The 22,912-nt window shown below is 45.8% G+C and overlaps 8 protein-coding genes across 8 annotated transcripts; 3 read left to right on the top strand and 5 right to left on the bottom strand.

The window, feature by feature from the left end:
• Positions 1–351: 351 nt before the first annotated feature.
• F4813DRAFT_374454 (alpha/beta-hydrolase) lies at positions 352–2,049 on the bottom strand. Its single transcript, XM_049244931.1, has 4 exons — positions 1,648–2,049; positions 1,503–1,590; positions 1,100–1,452; positions 352–1,042 (listed from the first exon to the last, which is right to left on the bottom strand). The coding sequence occupies exons 1-4, from the start codon at positions 1,802–1,804 to the stop codon at positions 840–842; spliced, it is 801 nt and encodes a 266-aa protein (XP_049095454.1). The 5' UTR covers positions 1,805–2,049; the 3' UTR covers positions 352–839.
• Positions 2,050–3,150: 1,101 nt separating this feature from the next.
• On the top strand, positions 3,151–4,889 carry F4813DRAFT_255023 (uncharacterized protein). The gene is made up of 2 exons (XM_049240192.1): positions 3,151–3,857; positions 3,908–4,889. Exons 1-2 carry the CDS (start codon positions 3,505–3,507, stop codon positions 4,641–4,643), a joined length of 1,089 nt encoding a protein of 362 aa, XP_049095453.1. The 5' UTR covers positions 3,151–3,504; the 3' UTR covers positions 4,644–4,889.
• A 555-nt stretch (positions 4,890–5,444) lies between these two features.
• Positions 5,445–6,278, top strand: F4813DRAFT_399882 (uncharacterized protein; the record flags this gene model as incomplete). Its single annotated transcript, XM_049248210.1, has 1 exon — positions 5,445–6,278. One exon carries the CDS (start codon positions 5,445–5,447, stop codon positions 6,276–6,278), a length of 834 nt encoding a protein of 277 aa, XP_049095452.1.
• Positions 6,279–6,763: 485 nt separating this feature from the next.
• On the bottom strand, positions 6,764–8,325 carry F4813DRAFT_254961 (uncharacterized protein). The gene is made up of 4 exons (XM_049240191.1): positions 8,025–8,325; positions 7,848–7,955; positions 7,410–7,786; positions 6,764–7,351 (listed from the first exon to the last, which is right to left on the bottom strand). The coding sequence occupies exons 1-4, from the start codon at positions 8,217–8,219 to the stop codon at positions 6,796–6,798; spliced, it is 1,236 nt and encodes a 411-aa protein (XP_049095451.1). The 5' UTR covers positions 8,220–8,325; the 3' UTR covers positions 6,764–6,795.
• Positions 8,326–9,832: 1,507 nt separating this feature from the next.
• On the bottom strand, positions 9,833–12,229 carry F4813DRAFT_254958 (cytochrome P450 monooxygenase). The gene is made up of 6 exons (XM_049240190.1): positions 12,006–12,229; positions 11,708–11,957; positions 11,047–11,656; positions 10,857–10,990; positions 10,511–10,798; positions 9,833–10,448 (listed from the first exon to the last, which is right to left on the bottom strand). The coding sequence occupies exons 1-6, from the start codon at positions 12,084–12,086 to the stop codon at positions 10,276–10,278; spliced, it is 1,536 nt and encodes a 511-aa protein (XP_049095450.1). The 5' UTR covers positions 12,087–12,229; the 3' UTR covers positions 9,833–10,275.
• Positions 12,230–12,729: 500 nt separating this feature from the next.
• F4813DRAFT_254893 (putative vanilly-alcohol oxidase) lies at positions 12,730–15,523 on the bottom strand. Its single transcript, XM_049240189.1, has 7 exons — positions 14,760–15,523; positions 14,678–14,688; positions 14,471–14,626; positions 14,031–14,415; positions 13,887–13,971; positions 13,778–13,816; positions 12,730–13,721 (listed from the first exon to the last, which is right to left on the bottom strand). The coding sequence occupies exons 1-7, from the start codon at positions 15,023–15,025 to the stop codon at positions 12,855–12,857; spliced, it is 1,809 nt and encodes a 602-aa protein (XP_049095449.1). The 5' UTR covers positions 15,026–15,523; the 3' UTR covers positions 12,730–12,854.
• Positions 15,524–15,600: 77 nt separating this feature from the next.
• On the top strand, positions 15,601–16,803 carry F4813DRAFT_374433 (uncharacterized protein). Its single transcript, XM_049244930.1, has one exon. It carries the CDS (start codon positions 15,884–15,886, stop codon positions 16,424–16,426), a length of 543 nt encoding a protein of 180 aa, XP_049095448.1. The 5' UTR covers positions 15,601–15,883; the 3' UTR covers positions 16,427–16,803.
• Positions 16,804–19,065: 2,262 nt separating this feature from the next.
• Positions 19,066–21,166, bottom strand: F4813DRAFT_393667 (putative multicopper oxidase; the record flags this gene model as incomplete). Its single annotated transcript, XM_049247452.1, has 4 exons — positions 19,066–19,214; positions 19,291–19,760; positions 19,827–20,830; positions 20,894–21,166. The coding sequence occupies 4 exons, from the start codon at positions 21,164–21,166 to the stop codon at positions 19,066–19,068; spliced, it is 1,896 nt and encodes a 631-aa protein (XP_049095447.1).
• Between the last annotated feature and the right edge of the window lie 1,746 nt (positions 21,167–22,912).

The following is a 22,912-nucleotide window of genomic DNA, read 5'->3' as shown; positions in this document are numbered from 1 at the left end:
AGATGTGGCTGGGGGTTGCCAGAGCGATGCACCCAGTGAAAGCCTCAAGCGTAAGTGGGTCCAAGCTAGCCGCCAAGTCTTCCTACGACCTAAAGAGGTACTTTGTTTTTGCGGGTGGTTGGCCAGGCTGCCGAGGTACCTTGATAGCCAATTGTTCCTGCGTTAGCGAGGCCAGGTTCAGCCAACCAACGTAGGCGCTATGCAACAACAAATGACGTGGACAAAGTCCACCTCACCGTACTAACCGTACTAATAGCTTTTGCCGAGATTCCGACCGACAATTGGTCTTAATGTCTCCGCTTAGACGCAAAAAGTACCCCGCGAAATTCGCATTTACGATCTCCCAATCTCCCAATCTTCACTTAATCTATTTTACCATGAGCTAGGAACCATTATCGATTATGTTTTGCTCCCAGAAAAAGTTAATTGTACCTAATCCAATTTCATTCCAAGTCTAGCTCGACTTTATAAGTCAGTTACATATTACATATTACATATCAACATCTAACTACATATGAACAACACGTTGATCAGGCCAACGTTGATAATCTCAAGATCCACATCTGTTTACTCCCCCTGCTGAGGTTCCCCGGTTTTGACTCGTGTCTAAACGCAAATTACCATGACTTCAGGATTACCGCTGTTACTATTCATCCGAAACATAACAACACGATTGTTAGGGTTACGCTCGATGTTCTGCTACTCTTTAATGCACAATGCGTACGAGATCTTCATCGGGTCCATGTACACTTCTACATCTGTGTTTTCGGTTTTCACATCACATATACTCATTAACCACCTAGGTTGGGTACTCTACAGACTAGACGTACCCAACAGGATTAAGCCCATGCATTGAACCACCTGATAGCCTGGAAGAAAGCCTCTTCTTTTCCGAACTTCTGCTTCGGGTCCGAAATGTTGGCTCGGACACCAAATCCATGTGAAGTGCCGCCATATAATGCAAGGGAGTAAGGTAGCCCAGTCTCAAGAAGCAAAGCTTCAATTTGTGACCGCCTTGCGGCCGGTGTCATATCATCTGCATCTAAAGGTCAAGTTAGCTTGTAAAGAGATATTGTAAAGGCTAACGAAAGTCACCAACCTGCCGCTGCGATGCTAGCTGGGCCTCGTATTGCGGAAATCTCCGCGTCCTCTAGTAAACTTGGATGAGCAGCAAAACCCACGTCGGCACCTTTCCCCTCTGCTAAGAAACGGAACGTGTAGCGACCGCCGAAACAGTATCCGGTAACGACGACTTTCTTTACGCCGAGCGTGGTGCGCAAGAAGTCAATGGCCGTCGCAATAATCGGATCGCTGACTTCGGGCCGATGATCGTCAAGGAACTTGGTCGCATTGAAATCCGGTTGCCCGTTGATATCCCCCGGAGCCGGTGTGCCGTTGAACAAGTCCGGCGCGACCGTAAGATAGCCCGCTCGTCCGAAGCTATCCGCGAGTCTTGAATGATGTTAATTAAACCCAATAAACAAAGTATCATCGTGACGAACAGTTTATTTTCTAGCAATTGGATACCGAACACATCCGTCAAATATAACACGCCTACATCTGACGCGTTGCCCGTGACATACATGTTGACTATATCAGAGTCAGCCAATTATCATTATCAACATTTCCTTAGACCAAGACACATACTCCCTTCATAGACCTGCTCCTTTCCGACCGGGTCGCCGCTATGGGCGATTATAGAGACGCCTGTAGCAGGGCAGTCCTCCGGCGCCGTCGCGCTAGCTAAAGCACCAATGCTCAAGAGTGCAACTAAAGACGTAAACCTCAGCATCTTTATCGACATGTGTAAACTAGCGACGGGATGAGGTGCAAGGAATTAACGAGTGACCAGGTACGTTTTCAATCTTTTGTGTCTAGGGCTTGATTATAAATCTATAATATCCAGAACATAATCCGTTCGCCAAGCAAAAAGGTTCACCGGATTCCTTTTCAAGCAAACCAAGCGTGTGGAGAACGGTCTCGGATGCTCTTTTGGGAGTCGACATTACGACGGTAGATAACAAATGAACTGCCGGCTAATTGTTAACTCCAAGATGGTTCATGACGCGTTGACACTCTTTTGGCTATGATGTTTTGACCCTTCTATGCTACGTCAATTTCTTAGTTTACGTATATTAACGCCCCGAAGACCGGTGTAAGATGCTCGTATATGCAAGTCCCTTTCCGTACAGCTTAACACGCGTAATATGATATCCAGACTGGGTAGCGGAGGTTTGTCCATGAAAAAAGCTCTCTCATTTTCATCTATACTTCATGGCTTTTCTTCTTACTCTCATTTCCATCAACTTAGGTAGGCTTAAGACTAAGCGTGATAAGTATCCATTGATACGAGTCTTAATGTTTATCCAAACATTCTCGCAATAACCCTATTTTTGGCTTTAGACTGAGCTTTAGAGATGTTAGATCTCACCACCAAAGCTTCCAAGTTGAATTATGAATCCCTGTGATGCACTACACCGAAATTTAACATACTGCATAGTATTATAATCGCGATCAATAACATATTCCAGGACTTCTTAGATCTCCTCTAACTATAACTAATAACACTACCTTATGGTACAACTTCAACCTTCCATAGTACCTAGATGCTAGGATTGGGCGCTCACGAAAAAACCACGTGGGAGAGCCTCAACGAAGAAATCTAATCCGACATGTTAGGTTCTAGGTATCTATGTTTACAATGCGCGAGGAACCGAGTGGTTTATCAGAAATAAACGTCGCGCCCTCACCCTGCAGATATCTCGAGTTAGCAATATGCCAATTCAATCAATACCAGATAAGCGATGTAGTAAGACAAGTCAGCCATGTCTTTAATACGTCGTAGTTCGCAAGTCAAACCCCCCAAGAGATATGCCGATAGAATTTTATGATTAATCATTAAGATTCTTGAACCGGTTCATAATTGGACTTTATAAGATGCCGCTTGATCATGAAGCGATTAAGACTCATCGTGTTTGTAGCTGTAGTCACGCATTTATGCCTGCTTCAGCTTCTTGCCTATATTTCTTATTTCGGCCATCTAGGTACTTCATAAAAGTTGTGAGAGCAGTTATTTTTAGACGTGGTGGAATGGACGAAAATGCGTGTGTAGATGCTCAATTCGGAAGCTCATTTTCCCTCAGTTCAGCTCCTGAATCCTCCCCCAACCCTGACAATTTACATCTACACAATACCATCAACATAACTGATATGTCATGTTACCAATAAAGACAAGCTGATAAGTTTGGTTTCAACCTACAAATACCTACCTGTTTTAGCTTGCAAGAGCCTGTCTGGATAATTTAGCTATCGCCGACAACCCTTAAAGTCGACCAGAAAAAGTGAAAATGCGTTTAAGGATGAGTGTTTCAGCCTTTGGCTCCAGATGTGCTATATTCGGAAGAAGCATACGAAAGATCTGAAAACTATATATCTGGTGGTCCTACGCGGCAGAATAAGGAAGAGATGTGATCTGCAGCGGTTATCTCAGATCTCTCATTCACAATGAAAGCTTCCACTTCATACCTCCTCGCTGCGCTGGTCGCAGGCGTGAGCGCAAAGGACCAAGGAACTTATGCCGTACTGCGCTTCAATAATGCTGGTGGCCAATTCTCTACGGAGGGTCGAATGGACCCCATCGTCAGCCCCGGCTCAGATAAGACGCACTCTCACGGAGTCATGGGTGGAAGCAATTTCGATGTGACCGTTAGCGGTGACCAGCTCCTGGATGCCGATTGCACCAACGCTAAGATCCTCAACGACAAATCGAATTACTGGGTTCCTAACTTATGGTTTCAATCCCCGGCCAACGGTACTTTCAAGAAGGTGCCCTTGTTCTATATGAACGTCTATTACTTGTAAGTCTCAACTCCGAGTCGCTGTTAGCCAGCTTCTAACGATGCGTCAGCTTCGATGCCACAAACGATGAGATTAAAGCCTTCCCTCCGGGCATCAAGATTATGAGCGGCGAGGTTGACAGGAGAACGCCACCGGCAACAGGGGGTCTCCAGCTCAACCCCACCCAAGGCGAGATTCAAGCAGTTCAGTGGACATGTCCCACGCAAGATGCCAACATTGCGCGGTACCCGGCCGGTTCGGATGGCACTAAAGCGGGACTTCCGGACCCAGTGAATGCTGGTGCCGGAGCTGGTTTCCCCGTAGTGAACTGCGATGGCTATGCTTCCCCTCTTAGGCAGGATATTCACATGCCTTCTTGCTACAACCCGGAAGCTGGGTTGGACGACTACAAGAACAACATGGCGTGGCCGACGCCTACCAACGATGGCAAGGCGGACTGTCCCCAGGGCTGGGTGCATGTCCCCCATCTATTCTATGAGGTCTACTACGACACCCTGCAGTTCCAGAACGAGTGGACTGCGGATGGCCAGACCCAGCCGTTTGTGTTGTCGAACGGCGACCGGACCGGATACAGCTCCCACGCGGACTTCATCTCCGGATGGGATCAGAATACCCTTCAAAGGATCATCGACACGTGCAATGCTGGCTTCGTCGGAATGGATACGTGCCCTGACATACCAGGAGGCTTGAACACGGAGATTTGCCAGATTCCCGCTGTTAACCCCGACCCAACTGAGGCGTGGATCCCGCAACTCCCGGGAGACAACCCGGTGTCGGGCTGGTGAGCATAACTGCTTAATTACTTTCCCTTTTGTTCGATTCACGGTTGTATATATTGCCTACGGCCGGCCGTCTGTACGAGCATCCCTTTATTCGTATATATATATCTTACTGGTCCAGAAGGGGAGCATCAGGTTGTTTAACGCAACTATGCTGCATGGATTACCATCATTTTCTAGCCAGGAGTATGGAAAGACTGTATAAATTTACACAAGGGTTGGATATGAAAAGGGATTGAGTATCAATTTACTAGAGTTAAATAACCTTCTGATTCGCGATCCTTTTCTCGTCACGTTGTTAACCTAAGCTATTCTGTTTGCCTTCGTGATTGCGATACTTCAACCTAAGGACCCAAACCAGTAGCAAAACGAACGGGAACTCAATTCATAATTATTATCCAATATTAATTCTCAACGCCTTGTTCTATTGATTAGGCAGCTCGTTTCATTGTTGGTTTTCAAATCCTGCAATATTCTTAGTTCATCACATTTTTATTAAAACAACGACTTTGTATAATAAGCAACCTCAAAGAAAATCTCATTTTTTGATATCTTTATATTTAAACCAAGTCCTCCATTCAGAAGCTCCCTCGCCGGTTTTTAAGATACGCCCACAAGAGAACTATTTCAATTAAAGTATCACATCTTCCAAGCTACTTAGGTACCCTAGCATTATTCGTAATGGGAAGCGACTTCAGTCCGGATGTCTCTTTCAAGAGAAAGGCCGAGGAAATTTCCTTGGAAACAAATGAAATAATCACGAAAACGGCCAGCCATTCAGAAGGCCCACCACCTAAGAAGACTATGATGAATGGTGATTTTGAGCCCTGGAATAAGGGTATGGACATGCCGTTAGGTAAACCGAGACCTAGATTCGTAGGTGAGACTGACCAAGATCGAATATCTGGCAGTGGCACAATCGAGGATCCTGAACTGGTTTGGTTAGGGGCGATCCCTAGCGATACCATAACCAGAGAAGCCAATGAAGATATTGTACGGAAAGCAGCTCGAAGTCTCGAGACAGTAACAAACGTCTATATTAGATGCGCTGTGCAGTCTACGATGTACGTTGATAGAAATGGGAAGAGAATCCATATTTGGAACCCTGATCGTATAAACTTCCGTAATAGAACTAGGCGCACAGATCCCCATATCGCCGTAGCTTTCGGTACTACCCCAGATAATCTAGTTCTATATGGCTTTATTCACGTTGCTATTGACGAAAACGGGAAGCCAGTTGACTTTGCAGCATACCGGGATAACAAATACGTACTTGATGGGGATGACAGGGTCTTCGAACTATTCAAATATAACGCAGACCAACGTGATTGCGGACCATATTGTCCCAGTCATGCAAGACAGGAGGTTTTAATCGATTCTTGCGAACTTGCAATGCCTGCGGGGTGTCCTCTTCACAATACAGAAGGGCTCCTTGACCACTTCTGTTTTCGAGCACGCTGGAAGACCGAAGGTTATTGTGACCATTATTGCCCTTGCCTCCACGACACGAGTGAATCAATGGATCACTATTGTCCCTGCCCTCACGATCAGGTAAGGTTGATGGTTGACCTCCCTCATTGTCCCCATATGATGCCAAAAAAAGAACGGCCCGCCCATTATTGTCCTTCATATATCTTCTAGACATCAAGGGGCTATGCTTGGTTGAGTTTCGGTTTACTGCTTATACTTGAGAGGGAATCAAAGCTAAGAACGGTAGATGTTACAAAAATAATACACTTATATAGCAGAGCAATTGATCATCATTGTGACATGATTTACTGTGTACGTGTTTAATGAAACTTGTGTATAATAGAAGGGGGTTAGTAGATCTCAATCTTAGAAAGCTAAATGTTAGTAAAAATAATAGGGGCGCTTGGGGGGACATGCCAACTTAATGAGTGGTGCAACTATGCGTTTGAACCCCAATAAGTTTAATAGTTATGAACTATCAGGATCAGTCGGGCAGTGACACTATGAATAGGGAATTGCTGGGTATAGTTTCTACCCTGCAACGAGATGTAGAACCGAAGCCCGACAAATATAAGGAGCCCTAGGATATCCTAGAATATTAGGATATATAATACCGAGTCAGAGTCATAAGATATGATGCTATGAGAAAGCACTTCAGCGATATTTTTATCTTTATATTAATCATAATTCAACCGTCCTCTTCATCGGGCTCTCTATTTCTAACAGACCACACTTGCTTTACTACAATGCCGTTAGGTGCCATGGATAACGACTGAGAATGCATGCTATCGCGATTCCCCGTACTTATAATCGTTTTTATCCCAGTCTCGAGGTTTAGCTTAAGGTTAGGCATCGACGCTTCTGAGGATTTAGTACTTCGGATCGATCTTCCGTCATCTTGCCCATCTGTTTTCCGCGATCCTTCGAGATCCATGTGGTTGAGCTCCGTCTCGCTACCGTCGAAAGGTCTCCTAGAACCGTTCGTTCTTAATAAGCTCTTGTCCCGATTCGTGGGGCCGAAATACCTCTGCGAATATATTGGTGGTGTACTTGTTGTCTTTTTACCAAGTTTAAAATAGCGGGAAAATCGGCGGATCAGTGGTCCCAATGCCATAAGCGCCGAACAGATAAGTCCAGAGGCAGACTCGGCCTCCCCCCACGCCGCAACTGGCACGAGATCGTATGAGATATCATCGGTTAGTTTGGCGAAGAATACCATGCGGCATATCGATATGATACATGTGCTTTTGCTAGTTAGGAGAGCTGATAATGATGCGGCTTGGATGGATATGAGATACTCACAAGAACCCCAGAGCGAAAATGCCTAGAACTGCCCATTTCCTTCCCCTTTTCAAGTTCAAAGACATCACAACTGGGATAGGGAGTGCAAGGATGATTAAATCAGTTACAATATTGCCGACAGCGTTCATCCATCCGATAAGATGACCATCCAGACACTTGTGGTCGGGACCGAACGTCCAGTAATCTCGTATGGGCGAACACGGAAAAATAAGAGTGAATTCTTGCGCAATAAGCCAGCCTCCAACTACAGCCATCGTGGCGAGATAGAATATACGGTAATGAGGTACCTCCTGGATTAGCCGGTAATACTGGAGGAATAAACTGAATTTTATAAGCATCAAGGCCGTATTGTAAGTAATTGTCATGACGTAGAGTAACTGTAGCGGATAAATTAGAACTTCGCCAGTCGGGCTACGGTGGGAGCGTCAGTATTCTTACTTTGAAGAACTGAACTAGTTGTTTTTCGTCCTGTATGTCGTAGATATGCGCGCCGAGCCCGAATCCTGTGTGTACGCATTGTACTATGCCATTGGAAAGCATCCCGATCTAGTAGAACAAGTTAGGTATTGTTCACCGCATATTGATATCAGTTTGCAGGCGTGATAGATGGCTTACCATTCCGGCCAATGCCATATAATCATCGTACCAAACCCCCTTCAGAATGAAGTACCTCGTGTATAATCGTAAAACCACAGCCGTCGTCGCGAAAAACATACACAGAACTACAGCCGATATCGTATCGCTGGCGCGGTTGTCGTGCGGGAGACGACTGAGCTCCTCCGCGTCCATACCATTGTAGTAGTAGCTCATCTCGTCGCCGAGTTCTCCTCGGGCTCGTCCGGAGCCCTGCCAGAACGTTCGGTATATTTAGACGAGTATGATTTCCATGACAGGATGCCGATCTTTAAAACATCTCGCTCGACGTCCGTTAGCGCAATCGGCGAGAAAGGTATGTAAGAAGAGAAAAACGATAGATGTCGTTCATCTATGTAGCATCTAGGTTTTCTTTCGTAGTGGAGTCGTCATTGTCTAATAAGTTCGCCTTGCTTTACTATCAGTATCTCCCCACAGGTTAGCCCTTGTTGATCCCCGAAGCTAGAACCTAGTAACCTGCGCCGCCGGGATAGCGATTGGAAAGGAGATATAATGATGGAATAATAGAGCTTAGAGTCCGAAGTTCGAAATAGGGAATCCATGTAGCTGGACACCGATAGGTTGGTTACCACTAGGAAATGCTACAGAACAGACGGTTAAACTCGAGGCTTGGCAGGCAATCCAACCTGGCATTTCTGCAATTCTGGTTCCACGGAAGCACGAGCTTTACCTTTTACAGAAACTATACCGGCCGATCTCGAGCTATGATGGTTGAAGCTATCCGCATCATGGTTTAGCTGGATTGATAGTAGTTTCGAACCTTGACCCTACAGTCTGTTCTCAAGTCGCTTAGATAAACTTGCTAACCTGATACTTCGTATTTATGGGCTGTTTTATAGCTCTACGGTACTTTTGATGAAGGTCTAGTTAATAAGTACAAGTAATCTTAGAATGATCTAACCCTAATATTTTATTCGATCGACCCTTTTGGTACATGAGATCTAAGGCATGTACTTAGATGTTTCCTACCCATCTCCTAGTTCCGATCGCTACCAAATCGAGATTATAAGTATATTCCCGGCAATGTAACACCCATCGGGGGCGTATTCGAAATGAGCGTTTGCATATTATTGCGAAACAGAAGTTGTCACGCTAGAAGTAACGTGCTTCGCATGGGTTGTGAGTCCTCGACAGGAATATCAGGGAACGATTCTCGATTCTAGTGTAGAACGGGGGAAGTTGGAGGGTGTAATAGTAAGGGGGCTGGTCCAAGTTCATGGAAGGAAAATGTATGGTTCCGGGGGGGACGCTTGCGCTTTGATCCCCTCAGCATAGACCAGGGCGACAAGGGGTTCGTCAGCTCATCTTGGCAACCCCATTCAAGCATATTCCGTACGAATACCAGGTGATCATATAAACAAACAGGCTCGTTTCAAACCCAGCCCTACGGTATTAAGATAATATGCAGTATTATGCACTATATAATTGCCAATTAATCAGCCTTAATAGGAGATAGCTTTTCTGCCATCCTTCGATCTGCTGTTAGGGTTAGTTAATAGAAAAAACAAAACTTCCATAACAAATCTAGAAAAGCGTAGAATTACCAGCATGAATACATACCAAACCCGTTACATTTCTCCGATATCACCGATATCAAATCCGAAATGGGTTAATCGTTCGCCGGCGGATCAAGATAAATAGATGTGCTTTGCCCTCGAGCGGTACATCCCACTATTCCATGACTCAAGAGCACTAAACGCTGTCACTAAACTCTGTCTCGGCAGCTAAGAGGCTCTAGATATTTATTAGTACGAAAGAAAGTGCTTTCAGCTTATATTCTCGTTCATGAGAATTTCTAATTCTTAGTAGAGCGGAAACGATCCACTGAGGATACGAACAATAGAATATCGGCGACCCCGAGTATTTAAAACTGAAAACTTCTTACATACGTCCGTGGTGGTATTACGTACCTACTTATTACTACCTACATATACCAGAATTACACTGGGCTTTACCCAATTATTATGAACTTAAACGAATCAACATCATTTCACCTAAAATTCTACGTGCGATTCGATAGAAAAGAGTAATCGATCGTCGAGATAGGATGTGCTAACTCGATTCCTCTGTATCAGTGTCACGTCATCCTTTCTTTAATGCCTACCATTGTTTTAAGAGGGCAGACTCGATCGTCATGATTTTATAAGTAGTAATTTTACCTCTTGGTACTAATAATTCCATGTACATATAACACGGTCTCCCAAAGGAATCATCATTCCTTGCCTAGGTCCACCTTACATCCGTCAGCTGGCTTCAGAGATATCGTTGCCATCTGTCTTTCCTTGCCCGACACTTGTATCCGCTCACCGGCCGGGAGTCTGATGGAAGAGAAGCGCTGCAGGATGCGCACTATAGCATACGCGCCCCCGGTTAAGGAAAAGTCCACTAGTAGTAGATCAAGTCAGCATACAAGGTTTCAAAATCCTTAGCATAGACTGCTAGCATACTCCCTAAACAAGTCCGTGGGCCACCGCCGAAAGGTAGGAACGTCCATCCACGATGTGTCGTTTCGCGAGAACGGAGGGGTTCCTCGCCCCATCTTTCAGGGCGGAACAGTTCGGCGTCCATTCCGTAGAGATCGGGTCGTCTATGGATACAGTAGGCGCTATATAGTACACTCATCCCTTTCGGGACGAGGATAGGCGACTTCCCGTCAGATCCTCCCCCAGCCGGGAGCACCGTATCCCGAAGTGCGGTGCGAGATATCAGGGGTAGCGGAGGGTGTAATCTTAATACTTCGAATACCATATCAGATAAATTGAGCAGCCAGACTTCGTGGAGACCCCAACTCACCTTCTTTCATGATGTTTTGAAGGTAAGTGAATCGAAGCAGATCTGCTCGTGTTAAGGGAGCAATAGTCTCGTCCACTTGAGAAATCTCTAATTGGAGTTTTGCCATAATTGACGGATGCCTCACGAGATGAAAGCTAACTTGATGTGAGAATCCGACGTATTAAACCTTACTAAGACAGGCGCGACTTACAAGGTCCAGGATAGGAAAGTAGCTGTAGTATCCCTCCCTGCTGTGAGAATACTGATAGTATGACCTCTTAGCGTGTCTCGCCCAGGGTAATACTGGGCGATATTTCTCAGGAAAGGCGGTCTCCCAGATTGCTCTTTATCGGCGCCAGTTATGAGAGCCTTGTGTATAACACAGTCTACGAATCGATGGATGACATTACATGCCTTTCGAAGTTCCTTGCCGCTAACAAGCCAGTGCAGCTTCTGGAATCGAAGTCTCTTAGCCGAGATGGCCTGAGCTAGATTAAACGCCTCTTCAAATTCCTGACTTGCCACGTTAGAGTCTAAGCACTGGCTTCTTACAGACTCCCCAAATAGAAACTCGGTAGTTACGTCGAGCGCCAGGCGGAAGAATAGGGGCTCCAGGTCGATGATATCTGCTGTCGTGCTGGTAATTGCTTGTAATAAGTTATCTATGTGCGGTCTTAGCATATCCAGACTTTCATAGTTCCGATGATAAAAATGTGGGCGTAAAATATCCCGCGAACGTTTCCATGCATCGCCTTCTTGGATAAATATACCATCTCCAAGCAGCGGGGAGAAAATGGTGCGTCGAAAACCTAAACCCCAATCTATAGATAGTTAGCATCATAGCCCTTAGGTGTTCTATAGGTATTGTTCACCCTTGGAATTAGACAGAAGTATAGCCTCGATGACCGCCGAGTCAACGGTCATAAGAGACTCGTTCCATCCGATAATCTGTCGGAAGGTATTCCCAAATTTACGGAAATTGTCTAGGAAGAACTCCATCACGCAGAGTTCATCGGACGCAATCAGCGTCCTTACTAACAAGTCTATACCTAGGGGCCATCTATTTGCCAGTATGACCGAGTCGCAACTAAGTGCATCCCCTTTCCTGAGAGATGGTTTCGCCTGCAAGATATTAGAACCAATCCCTAATCGCTTATGCAAACATCTTACCTTTTCGCTCAACGCATTGCAAGCTTGGTAGACGAAAAAGACCACGGCTGCTACGATCAGGAAAGTCCAGACAGGCATCATCGAAGCTCCCAGCGCCAAAGTTACCTAACAGGACAAACGTTAGAGGGGTTAACGAAATATATATTCAGAGGGACGCAATTTTAGCAACATCTACCAGACTGTATGGTACATGTTAACTTATAACGCCTTACAACACCGAGTACTTATAAAGGAGCTTAAAGATCTTGACTTTAAAAGTAGAAGAGACGCTCATAAGGTAAAGCCCTAACCCCCTACACGTCGTCGTGCATGACGATAGTTGTTTGTATGGGGTCGGTCCTTATTGGAAGGGACGTAATTTATAACACATGTCGTGTAACACTGAAAACAACCTATTTGAGCAGAGAACCAATGAGTGTGCCCCCGTTTTGGACACTATTGTTTGCTTTTTATCTACAGCGGAAAGATCGTCAGAGCCGGAGCCCCCAAAGCTCTATAGACTAGGTACAGGTCGACCTAACCGGTTATTCCGCGTTGTTGGAACTAATACATCGATATATCAGTCCCATCTGACTGGATATAACTGCTTTGATTTATAGCATCCCGTGGCCATCGCTGTTAGCTTCTAGGCCGTTCGAAAGCAGCATAGACCCTTGGGGTATGTTGATAAAATGGAAGCAAGTGAGAGTTTATGAAATTCTATTTGTAAACATGGTTCGACAATATCCTGCTCGACCCATACATATCGAGAATATGTTCTGAAGGTAGCTTATTTTGATAGCTTGTAGTTCTCTTATGTGTCGTTTAATTGGAACTCTCATCTAATAACAGCAGAGCAGGCTGGCCATCCTATGAAGGTGGCGCAACGCCATCGCCTTGAGAATTCTCGCCGCTAGCTTTCGTCATCTCCCACCCTCGGTTTCTATACTTCTTCGGCCAGATACCACAGCGCCCGGGAGCCATGATACCGTTAGGATCCAGCGCATCCTTCAACCTCTCGTGGAACTTCATCAGCGCACCGTCGTTCCAGTTATATGTTCCAGCGACTTGATCCATTAGCACCAGATGCGTTCGATATTCTCCATACCCACATGCCGCGGCGTCGTCCACCAGATGTCGTAAGCAGTCCAGCACATCTTTCCGGCGCTTAGGATCTGCGCGATCATATACGAGCTCGACGATGAGATGCATTTCGCGCAGGCCGACGCAGAACGCCGGGAACAGGTCAACTCCGAACTCGTCATGTCTTTTCTTAGCTAGTTCGAACAACTTGGTCGCGTCGGTGCCACGGATTGGGCTGACAGGTGAGAATGCGATATGGGCGCCGTTGGGCATCCAATTAACCCAGCGTAACTCATGGAGTTCAGGAGTACCTGAAGCGACGTGGTCCCTAGCCCAAAAATACTCATCTGGTGGCAGCGTCGACGGGTCAATCCGACGAGCACCCGGGACTTTCTTGAATTCGGTGTCGATAATAGAGAGCTTATACTGGCGGATATGCGGGGGACCATACGACATGCCATAGTAAGCCCACGTATGGTCACCAATGGGTAGAGTGGCCGCAACTTCGTGGATCACGCTATCCGGAATCGTACCCTCACCTTTATAAAAGTCGGTTCGCGGTTTACCGCGGACTGCGATAGTTTGCGTGACATGGCGCAATTGTGCAACATTCTCTAGGATATTGCTGATGCGGAGCGGACGAATGATCTCGATCTAAAGATATTCGCTTTTAGCACTCTGCATAACGTCCTCTCGACTAGGATACCTACCAGCTGATGAAGATCTTGTTCCTTTTGAAAGGTGTACATCTGCCAAATACGATATCAGTCAGTACTTCAAAATTGCAGAGCAGATTTGTAGCCATAGTGGAATCCTTACGAAGCCTTCATGTCCGCCTGGGTTCGGCATCAACGTCAGTCCCATCTTGGTCACAATGCCAAAGTTAGACTGCGAGAAAATTCCACTAGATGCAAGCTTGTGAGCCAACGGCTGCCATTCTCAATGTCGATGGGGGTGACTGACTCGGAATATGGGCCAAACCCGTAAGGAAACGTCTGCCAAGTATTGTTGCCCGGAAGAGCGCCCATACCCGTTCGGATGACCTCTCCCGTTGGAAGTACGACCTCCAAACCCGAATGACATGCCCAATGGTCTCCGTAAGGCGTGTATCCGACGCCGCGATCCACAGTGTTCCCTATGACGGAACCACCGCCGACGTCTGGAACATCAATCCAAAGATGATCGTATCCCTTTGTCTTGATCGCCTCATGAAGAGCGAAGAACGAGACACCCGGCTCAAGAAGGCATGTATAATCTTCCGGGTTAATATCAAGTATCTTATTCATGCGTCTGCCGAGATCGACAAGGACGGATCCACGCACTCGAGGAGCTGCACCGCCGTATCCCACTGATGCCATTAGTTACCAACGTCCATTATATTCTACCTGTGCCCGCTGACTTACGATTTCGACCCATTGAGATGGGGGAAATGGGTATGTGGTATTTGTTCGCCCATAGAACAACTTGCTGGACTTCTTCAGTACTTCCAGGATAGACCATTGCTGACGGGACCAGTTCCTCTTCATCGAGGATCGTCATCAAGTCATGAGTATTTGGGTCTAGATATGTTAGAGACGACGGATTTCGGTTACTATCTACACTTCACTTACGTTCCATATACCTATTGCACTAATATTAGAACAAATGTTCCTAGCAGATAGATAGTCTTATACGATGTTATTGATGACTTACCATCCATCTTTCAACGGCTTGTCATTACGTTCGACATTATCTTGGCCCAGCTGTTTCCCAAGTTCACCGAGCGCAGTAACAAATACCTGCTCTTCAACGCCAGGGGGGATAGCAGGTCGCCTGTCCTTCGTGGCCTTGGGTTTTGTTCTTGTCTCAAAGACGCCGGCTTTAGCCTCGCGGGCTTTCTCTAGGAGGAATTGTGGGATACCGGAGTGCTTCTCTGAAAGAAGCGGCACGTCTGACTGAGCCTCATCTAAAAATGACATGGCGTAAAGATCTAATAGGCGAGTCGACCAAGCATTAGGGAGCCAAATACGGTACTCCGTTCTTAGATCATCTTATTTATATCTGCCACCCATATATCGTGCAGCCAAGGGCTGTCGTCTACCCCGCAGGTAGTTAACCTCGTCAACTCATCTGCCGAATATCGACCCTGCATTGTGCCGATCGCCGGCGTTAAAAGGAGGATTCTAACTCCAGAAACTCGCGTGTTTCAGGAACGGCGGAAGATCTAGACCAGTTTATCAAGCAGGTGTGTCTTCGGGTCACTCTTCTCCAATCTATCTACATTCATGTAGTTATTAAGCCTAGTTGGAGTCATCCTAGCTACTTGTGTATCATCCTGGTTCCTAACGGGTCTAATGGTAGAGATTTTTGAGACTCTAATATATTAGGTAGGCAGGAATATACATAGCAGTTGTTAATAAATAATGAATGAATTATGATTATGACATGATTTCATCTGGCCAAAAGATAGAAAAGGGGTCGTGATATATATGCTATTATCAGCCATATGCATGAATTGAGCTACCTCCCGTCTCCTGTCTCCTGTCTCCTTTTCTTAAACGCGTTTATTTATGCTTCGTACTGTGAAACAACTACGTCAGATTTTTACAGCTTAACCCGCCTTTTCTCCTCGAAATATGCAAGTTACCCCCCACAGTTCCATCGTTCCACATTCACACCGAAACAACTTTAACAGCTTAAAGCAGCTATTGAAACTTACCTTAGGTAAACTAATAAGACTAATAAGAATTAGGCTCTCCTAAAATAACCAGCTTCCTCTTTGTCTCAACACCGTCTTCTCTTTTTAATACATAGCGCTACCTACCATCTTATTAAAAATGCCCGGAAACGAAATCAAGCATCCAACCCCAGCTGAAGCCTTCAAGCTTGCCGCCAACCATGCCGCTCTGCTGCGGGGTCTGTTTCTCGATCCTCGGTACAAGTACCTTCAAGACCCCACGCCGACTTTCATAAAACCCAACCTCGATGAAACCCCCGCCGGTCTTTACTTCGTTTCCGACTTCGTCCAGAGGACTTATGTCGAATACGTCGTCCCCTTCCTACCAGCCGGAGCCACTCGAAAGTGCAAGGCCATCGCTAACCCATGGGCGTGGAATGACCCCACCTATCCATGGGAGTGGGAGTGGGACGAGCAGACGTCGACGCTAAAGGATAAGGATGGCAACGCTATTGATTTCCCCAAGTTGCCGGAAGCTGAAGCTGTCAATAAGATGGGCGACGTGTTAACTAGAGGGTTAATGGCCCGGAAGATAATCCTCGAGAATCGCACCGACATCAAGGCTCGGCTAATGGTTGGAGGTCAGCCCTTTGACTTTGGTAAGGAGGTGGAAGATATCGTGAAGGAGACGTATCCTTTTTGATAAGGACGTCATAATAGACAGTGTGTTGACAGTATTGGATGTATTGGATTATGCCCACTAGGATCGGGGATCAATTTGCCTACACTACAGTCTGGATGTTGGTACAGTGACTTTGGGCTATATGTCTTGTTATCATCTGGAGTATTTTGGCCACGGCTGGCACAAATTCCATGATCAAGTCACTCTAATTTATCGGATTTAGCTAGAAGAGAGTGCTCTCGCGAATTCAATAGCATTAAAAGGATAGCAGGGCTTCATGCCTAAAGGATTATTACACATGTCAAGATTCTCACACAATAGTGAAATACGCTGACGGTAGAACTAAGCACTTCTCAACTATAATCGGAGATCAGATTATCAGACATTCTCTCAAAGCCTCCACCTCAAAGTTCAATAGTTCTAAGGTGTTGAAATATAGTATAATAGGTGTCGAGATTGTCGTGAGGATATCTACTCAGTAATAGCACACCTAATACAAGCGGTCCAGGATCTCTACCAAGGACGATAGTGACTATGTCTTACATTGTACCTCGTTTAAAATTTCATATCATGATACCTGGGCCTTCGCTTTAATTTCATAACATCTGCAACGTGAGATTGAGTTTAGCATTGCTAACAGGTACTTAAGGTGTCGCCCTCTAGGTTCAGCTCCTATGCCTTATACTCGGGTTTGTCATGTGTCCTGGATCGATCGATTTTTGCTATAAGCTACAGCACATATAATATAAGCAAGGCCTAGCTACAGCATTTAATGACTTAATGACAATTTCGTATTCGTTATGAGATGAATATGTATTAAGAAGGTTCCTAAGACAATCTCTATCTAGTGATACATCTGAGTACCTAGGTTTGGGACTACTTAATGAGGCCTATCATGTGATACTAGCCTATTTGCTATGTCGATCCGGGAGTTTGATGTCTGAGACAGACCCAATTCAACTGCAGCAAGATTTTGTCGGGGAAGTGATTGATCATGCTGTTGGGACACACCTTTGTATCGCGATAGTGATTGGCTGAAAAAGGAAGCTGACAACTGACATGTTGCAGATGGGTTACGTGACTTTTGTCGGTATGATGTGACTGTTATGCAACTAGACTCGGGTACTTATGTATTTTATCTATTATCTAAATAGCGTCTGTTGTAGCGGGAGTTGACTGATTTAACAGAATTGCGCTCTTGTTTTATGTTGGCTTGATACACTGAGTATGGGTGTCGACGAATCACTTAGTTCATGGATGATTGTGTTATTATGGAAAATGCACTGCCTTGACTAATGGTGCTTGGCCCTCTGCTTGGTGTTGTGAGGACCAATATCTTCTTTGAAAATGACTGCTCAGTTGACGGTGTGATTTTGCGCTTCTTCGCTGGGCTACTCGGCTGTTGAGGGCCTCCAGGCAATACAGCGCTGTTATGGTCAAAGTTGTGGCTTTTCGGAGATAACTTCGGGGCAGCTTCAAGCAGCTATGTGGCCTAAATTGCCGATATAACCTTTCTTTTTGGAATAAGGCTTAGGATTGGTTATTAGATCGTCGATAATATTGTTGTACCCTTTCCCCTTGTGTCTGGATATTATCACCCTTTTCAAATATTAGCAACTGAATGGCATGCTGAGAAGAGATATGCCTATTCGTAACTTACGTGCTTTACGATCCATTCCATCTGCCCTTTAGCCATGTCGCAGTTCCTTGTTCTGTCGTGGAACCGGTCTTCGGCATTGTAGATCTCCTGCTAGTCTACGTTAAATGTGATCCTCGGGCTGTTGTGTAATTGCAAGCTGCGATGTAGTTGGATAAGGCAGTGCTTGTAGTTATTTAATTGTTGTAGGTTACTGTGGTTAAGCAGGGTAGTTTATTTCGGGTTGGTCAAGCTTCTTTATTAAATGAGGTGGTTATTAGGTGGTAGGTGGAAGAGAAGATGTTTTAGAGAAGTTCTGAGCACTGAACTTAAATCTTGAATAATTAGGTACCTACCTACCTAATTAATTAATTTTGCGTAATATCTTCAGTTCCTTCTTAGTTACCTAGGTAGGTAGGTAGTCACTTCCATATGTTTGCAAGATGTGCCTGCCATTTCGTTAAACTTTAGAGCGCACAGGCAACTGTTGCCACCGCATGTCGGGGACCGGCAGGAACTTCCCTAAGATACATAAAACCTTCAAAAGGTCCCACGCCACTTCCGTATCTCTATCTCGCATTAATCCACCAGTTACCTAAGCACGGAACCGGCCGAAAACTCGGTCACATCTTGATCCAGGCCACCCCGGCGGTTGTCCGGGTACCTGAGCAGCTGAAGTCAGCCCAGCTGCAACGCGGTGGCACAGGTTCAAAGACAGTACCGGTTATAGGTCAATTAATCAGGTACACTACGGATCTGGACCCATGGTACCGGGGAAAAGAGAAGTGGATATCAATAACAAGGTAGGTAGGTATATAGTATACTGTAGTTATGTAAGATAGAACGAGTATAATACATGCAGTGTTTAAAATCAAGAATACTCCCGTGTAAGACCCGTGTAAGACCAATAAATGCCCTTCTAGATATCCTTTTTGATCGCTAATCATGACATGATATGTTTTATGTTAAGTACCTAACCTACCTAGGAGATAGGTATTCAATTGTTCATTACGCCACCAGTCATTTACTCTGTATAATATTCCAAGACCAGAGGGTCATCAGTTTCGCTTCCGTATGCATTGCCGCCATAGTCTAAGTAGCCGTTTATGTACGGTGGGGGGATCTCCCGAAGGATCGACAATGCATCGCCAAACACCCAGACGGTTTGCATACCTGGCACGATAATGTTAGCGTAAAGACAATCAATAAATCGGCGTTAAGGAGGCGTCAATCAACCAGGCTTACTTACCCATGATCATATGCTGCAGGATGTGGCAATGCATCATCCAGGCGCCCACATTATCTTTTGTAACTCGGATTCGCCACGCTCGCCAACCGGACGTGGTGTTATCGACGCCCTTAGATGCATATCGATGCAGCATCGTCGTGTCTCGTTTCATAGGTGTATAATGCTTGAAGTGCTCCTCGTTAGCCGCTGCATGGTATGTACCATTGCCTGATCCAAGGTCCCAGTAATGTTCTCCATGTGCGTGCATAGGATGATACTCGAAGCCACCTGTAGGGCCCGAATTACTTTGCCATACGATATCTAGGACCTCGCCAACCAGGGCTGGGAATGCTCTCGTTTTAGGGTCCCATCCGTGATTGGCCAGTGCTGTATGGTAGTCTGGCGTCTTTCCTTCGGTGTATGCTTGAATCAGGTACGGTGTATAATGTAATTTCTGTGCTTCTACTTCCGTCCATGTCAGGTTGTTTTGCCTACATCGTCAGTTAACGATCCATTGTTATGCTAGTTAGTCATAAACGGGCTGAGTTAGTACTTACACCCACACCATTGATCCACTTATTGTGCCCCTGTCGTATGTGCCGTTTATAATATCCTGGCTCACCGTGATGTGCAGAGTCCGGGTTACTTCCTTGAGCGTAGGGAACGGGCTACTGACATTCAAGGGCGAGAGAGTGTACTCTAGCCACTTAGGAATTGAACCGCCATCTGGAGGTAGAGTAACAGGCGGCTTATCGGGGAATTTCGGTAAATTACCCTTATGTTGTTTTCCGCCTCGTGTATTAGGTGACCGATGTTCTCGTACCGCACTTCTCTTTGCCTTCGTTTTTGAACTATCGGTGTTGTATTGTAATAGCGCGTATCCTCCCATATCTTCTGGGCGGCCACGGCTTTCGAATCGAAACCAATATTGTCCATCTTTCCCATCCGCATCAAGTTCATCTTCACTCTTTGTAGTCAGCAAAACATCGAATCGTTGACCACTTCCAATCTGGATATGATCTGTAATAGCGGGTTTCGAGTAAAGCCCATCGGCAGCGATTACGGTGAGATTGGAGTGGCCTTCAATGCCAAACTGTACAAATGATATAGCAGTTCCGCCGACAAATCGAACTCGGTATGTTGTTGAGGGTTCCACGTCGACGATATATGGTTTGCAAGAGTCGTCGGGTGCATCTTCGAACGACTTGTTTCCAGTACGGTCGTTGAAGATCAAGGCATTGGGTTCGCCTGACCATTTAAAGGGCTTCGATGTGAGACCCGTTTCTACCTCCTCGTCCGTTTTCGTGTACCAGTCCGCAAATACTATAGGAATATCTTCGTCGTACTGATAAGGCGGCTCGTCTTGATCCTCTACTACCAATAGGCCATGGGCCGTGACGGCTTGAAATCCCATATGAGAATGGTAGAAATAGGTGCCGGCGTCGCCCACCTCAGGGTGTATTTCATAGTCAAAGAACCTGCCCGGAGCTATTGGCCACTGGGACACTATAGGCGTCCCATCCGAGAAAGGCGCTGTTCGCATGGTGAGCCCATGCCAGTGCTAAGGATTCATGAGTCAGATAAGGACGTACACCAGTGTCTTGGCCGTTTAGCTCTCACATACCACCGTGAAATTAAGGTCAGACATGTCGTTGTATACTCTGACCCAAGTTGTTTTCCCCTCCTTCAAGTATAACGGAGGACCGGGCATTGTGCCATTGAATATTACCGACTCTCGCTGCTCGCAGTTCATAGTAATCTCCTCGAAAGTTACATGAAGAACATATTCGGGTTGCCATGACGAATCGTGAATAGACGCTGTCGTAGCGACGGCACCTCTTTGTAGCAGTCCTACTTGCAGTAATACTGAGGGCAACAGGCTCAAATGCCACCGCATCTTGAAGCGACGAACTTGAGTTTGCAACGAAGGCAGGCTTGCAAACTTAACAATACGACATTTGGCAGGTCTGAGAATGTTTTATACAACTTCGCACGCCAGGGTATGTGAACCCGAACCGGTTAGGGGTGGACCCGAGATCAATCTAGCGAATATCAATAGCGAAGGAATGATCCCCATCCTTATTACTACGGTACGTCCTCATGACCCATGCATGGTTATGGCCCTTTAGTTGGACGGCGTGTAACTCAAGCCAGGGGGTCACCACATGGACATGCTCGATATGTGGGAGGAGATCTATAAGCTAGCCCACTAGGGAGCTGAATAAGACCTAAAATTGAGGCTATCCGCGCGATGGGTAACAGGTAGGTTCAGATAACAGTCACGCAACTGAGAGCCAGATCGATCTCATCACGATCAAATTTCACCACTCATCGTGCGCAGCGAGTCTTGACAAGATTCAGGGAGGCCGAGATTCAGACTGGGAATCGAGTAGGATAGCACGGCGGTTCCAGCCGTGGGGCATTATCGCGTATGCATGCTGCAAACTCGTAGACAATCTAGTGTACCAATCCCTACATTTCCTACATTTAGAGGCATCTCTTTTCCATGTCTCATGTTTGAAGAATGCGTCCTCGCGTGAGACGGGAATGTCGGCACTACAGATCGCGATACCAAACAGCGAAGCCGACAAACATTAGCAGTACGGATTGATATGGATAGTATGGACGGGTAACAGTCGGAAGGGATGCCAAGCACCCTATCTGAAAATCAAGAACTTCTCATGCCCGTGTCGGCAATTAGATGAGAATATGTCTATAATTTCCCCTTTTTAGGGGACCAAACCCCGCTAGAGACCAGCTTAGTGTGGCAACGGGAGTAAAATGGACGAGATAGATAATAGTAATAAAGATTTGGGGGGGGACAGGTAAAATAGGCGGAGAGGAGGTTAAGAGGAGGTTGAGGAAGGTCAAAGTCTAAAGTCGGTATGATAAATGAAGGTGAGGTCAAAATACACGAGCCAACGTTTCAGATTTGCGGTATAGATGATGATCCTCTACGGCGATCTCCAGTGCTTCCTTCCATGTGCATGGTGGAAGGTAGAAACTGTTTAACGGACTTGCTCTTTCCAGGTTGGGGCTGTATTGACTGGGATGTATGTAAGGGTTTTCGTATAGTGCATTAGGCTATATTAAATGCAAGTAATCCAATAGGATTATCGTCGCTTACCGCTTACATGTATTACATCCCGGGCTCTCATGCCTTATGCAGGTACAGTATAATAAATAGTATGTATTAACCCGTAGAAGGCGGTAAAGCGCCGCCACGCTCACAGCCACTAAGTCCCCTAAAATCTGAAGTCAGCCGCATCCAAACACAACAACCTTAGGTACCCACATCCATACCTTCGGTACATTCTTACATTCTTGCACTCTTACATTCTTACATCCATACTTCATGCTTCATGCTACTAACATGTAAGTTCCCTACCTCCTACACAAAACCTGCTTGCGTCAATAGCGCGTTATTCAAAACTCTACTTCGCGCAGATGGTAAGATCATCACGTTATAAATCAGAGTCAATGGCAAGTATCGAAATCGATCGACTATCTGGATCTCCTAGGCTCATGGTTTGACAAATATGTCTACAAATATGTCTTTCCTGGAAGGAACTATTTATCCACGGGATTAGAACTTAGTGCGCATAGTCGACTGAAGCTCGCCGTCATGAGAAGCTTCGCGAAA

The sequence above is a fragment of the Daldinia decipiens genome (assembly GCF_022478715.1).
Source record: "Daldinia decipiens strain CBS 113046 unplaced genomic scaffold F4813scaffold_47, whole genome shotgun sequence".
NCBI classification, from domain to species: domain Eukaryota; kingdom Fungi; phylum Ascomycota; class Sordariomycetes; order Xylariales; family Hypoxylaceae; genus Daldinia; species Daldinia decipiens.
This window is presented reverse-complemented; position numbering and strand designations above follow the sequence as displayed.